Source organism: Egretta garzetta, unplaced genomic scaffold, assembly GCF_000687185.1.
Source record: "Egretta garzetta isolate BGI_Z169 unplaced genomic scaffold, ASM68718v1 scaffold287, whole genome shotgun sequence".
In the NCBI taxonomy this organism is placed as follows: Eukaryota; Metazoa; Chordata; class Aves; order Pelecaniformes; family Ardeidae; genus Egretta; species Egretta garzetta.
In genome coordinates this window covers 12,071,554-12,074,261 of record NW_009260435.1, presented here as the reverse complement: position 1 = coordinate 12,074,261, position 2,708 = coordinate 12,071,554, and the positions used below count along the sequence as shown (strand labels likewise).

The 2,708-nt window shown below is 46.6% G+C and overlaps 1 protein-coding gene across 1 annotated transcript in view; it reads left to right on the top strand.

Annotated features, from left to right (window-relative positions):
* Positions 1 to 2,708, top strand: part of SHC4 (SHC adaptor protein 4) — a 32,546-nt gene that overhangs the window by 7,946 nt on the left and 21,892 nt on the right. The window contains 1 exon segment of the mRNA XM_009644017.2: positions 2,277 to 2,347. Within this exon segment, the coding sequence (XP_009642312.1) occupies positions 2,277 to 2,347 (71 nt within the window).

The window sequence follows — 2,708 nt, the reverse complement described above, 5'->3', positions numbered from 1 at the left end:
CACCACCCGAACTGGAGTCTGGGCACAGGAGAAGTCTCAGAGACAAGTGATGCCCTTGTCTCCTGCCTTCTCCTTTCTCTTGTACTCTGGTTGTGCTGCTTGTTGGGCTCAGCTATGGAGGGGTTAATCTTTTCCTTGTTTATTTGTTAATTATTTTTTCTTCCTCGGAGAGTGTCTTTTGTTTTCTTGAATAGGCTTCTGGTATCCTGTTGTCCTTCATGTGCTCCATGGCTTTTCCCCAGCACTGTGACCCCAACTTCCCCTGCCCCAGTCCCACAGCGTCCCGTGCCCAGGGTTCTGCTCTTCTCTGTGCCCTCCTACTGAGATGTGAAGGTTTGGCCATTACTAACTGTGCTGGTTTAGATAACCAACGGCAGCTAAAATAAATGAGGGATGCAGGAGGTGCCATATTAATGCGCTTCCCTACTCAGGCTTTTAAAGCAAAAAAAAAAAAAGATCTTTTGTGAATCATTGATAAGTTCAGCTTCACTCAGGGTCACTTATGCAAAAACCTAATATTGATTTTTCATCTTTGCTTAGAGTAGCTTCCCACGCAACTGTTCAGGATGCAATGGGGACTCACTTATCAGCATATGACTCACCTACTCCTCTAAATCTTTCTTTTTTCAAGGGTAGAGGAGCCAACCATCTCACAGCGTGCTTGACCTTATACTGTAAGATCAGAGGTCTCTGCTGTGCTACAAGCTGAGGCTCTAGACATATTTTCCACATTTGCTTTGTTCCCGTTAAGCGGGAATATCTTTAACAAGTAAGATAGCTCTCAGAGTCCTTTACAAAGTCATTAAATGTTCATTAGGGAAGCAGTTCTGCTACCCTTCAGATTCTTATTGATGTCCTTCCAGGGCTCTGACCTAATTCTGGAGTTCTCCCAAGGGTTACATTGCTATCTGGAAAGAAACCAAAATAGGGATAATACAATTGTTGTGGAATCCCTGCTTGACTGCACACATACATTCTCTTTTTAACACACCCATTCATTTCTGAAAGTCTTCAAAGCTGAATCAGATACCTAAATCCACCCCCCCCTCTGAATGGCCCAGCAGAAAAATCGATTCACAGGCGAAGTGAAGCAGAGGAGGTAAATACAGTACCCTTCTCTGGACAGAGAGTGCTTCCTCTGTCCATTCAGAACAAGAGGACAGAGCACGCATGTTCCTGCCTGGGATTTCCAGGCTGTCTGCTGTATCCCAGAGGCTTTGCCTTTCTGCAGGAGCAGTCTGTGCAGACAGGCTGTTGCTGCAGCCCACGGGCGCTGCGGGAGCACTGCAGGATGCTCCTGAAAGCGGTTTTCCCTCCAGGAGAATTTAGTGTGGAAGAGGGGATGCAAACTGAGAGACTTATGCCAGCCTTGTGAAATGGAGATGTCAGGGTGCTTCAACAGCAGAGAGATGGATATCAACAGAAATGCTAAAAGAATCAGTAAGATACGTTGTGGGAGAGGTAAAGGCAGTGGATACTTAGCCTAGCACACTTCACTGAGATGAAAATGTTCCATAGGTTTGTACATAACATCAAAGGATTCTGTGGGCTGACACACCATCACATTCTTGATGTTTCTGAAAATTAGTCCTATGCAAATCCCAAATGAGTATAGAAAAAGCCCCCAGCTCTGCCCCATACAACAGAGTGTGGGAGGCAGCCTCTAAATTAAAGCAGGTCAGTTTATAGTGCAGGCTTTTAAGAGCTGTTGCTATGAGCTGGAATTGCGAGTCTACCTCCTTCATCTTCTGCAGAGGTTATTTGTCATCAGACGTGCAGCAGCACGGAGCCAGCGGTTTTCCTCATGCCTAGTAATGCCTCCCGCTGCTCTGAAGGGGCGTTCAGCTCTTCTGCACGGAGGCTCTGTGTGCATCGGCCCCGTGGGGCATCTGGAGCCCCTCTGTTCCTGGGAAATTTCCCTCCAGTGTTCATACATTCCTCCTAGCTCAGTGCCACAGGCTGATCAGTGAGAATAAGCGGAACTGGAGAAAAGGAATGATTGGATTTTGTGTCCCCAGAGCACTTTACCTTTTTTTTTTGTGCTATGTTGTCAAAGCCACTGGTATCTTTATTGCTCTTCTCTACACTTTTCAGTAAAACAAGATCTATTTAGGAAGCAGCTTTAGGATGGCTAATTTGATTTTCCATTTAGACTGTGGTTCTGCAGGTACTTAGTGGACTGAAATCACATTTGCTTCCTTCTGTGATCCTCCTCTTACCTGTGAGCTAGATGTTAACAAAGTCCTCCTTTCTCTCTGTTTCTCTGTTTTCCCTAGTACATGGGCTGTATTGAAGTGCTGCAGTCAATGAGGTCCCTGGACTTTGGCACGCGAACACAAGTCACCAGGTAGGCGGTACCAAACTGAAATTCAGTCCAAGAATGAAAAGCCCAAGCGCTAATTTCTGTATAAAGCCACGGGTGCATGCCAAGCTCTGAGTCAATTTTGAATAGGAGTTTGCATGTTTTGTTTTGTTTTTCCCAAGCGATGATTTGAATTATTTGGTCATTACAATAGGCTATTTGCCTTGGAAAATGAATTGTTTCAGCCACAGACCTAATTTCTCTCCCAGTTCTTGCCCTGGATGCAATGAGCCTCCCCGTGCAGCCGCAGCACGGTGTGGACATCCCCAGCTAGCTGGGTACCAGCGGCAGCCGGGCCACGCAGGCGGGCTCAGCGCTGCCTGCACGGCTCACCCGAGGCATGGGG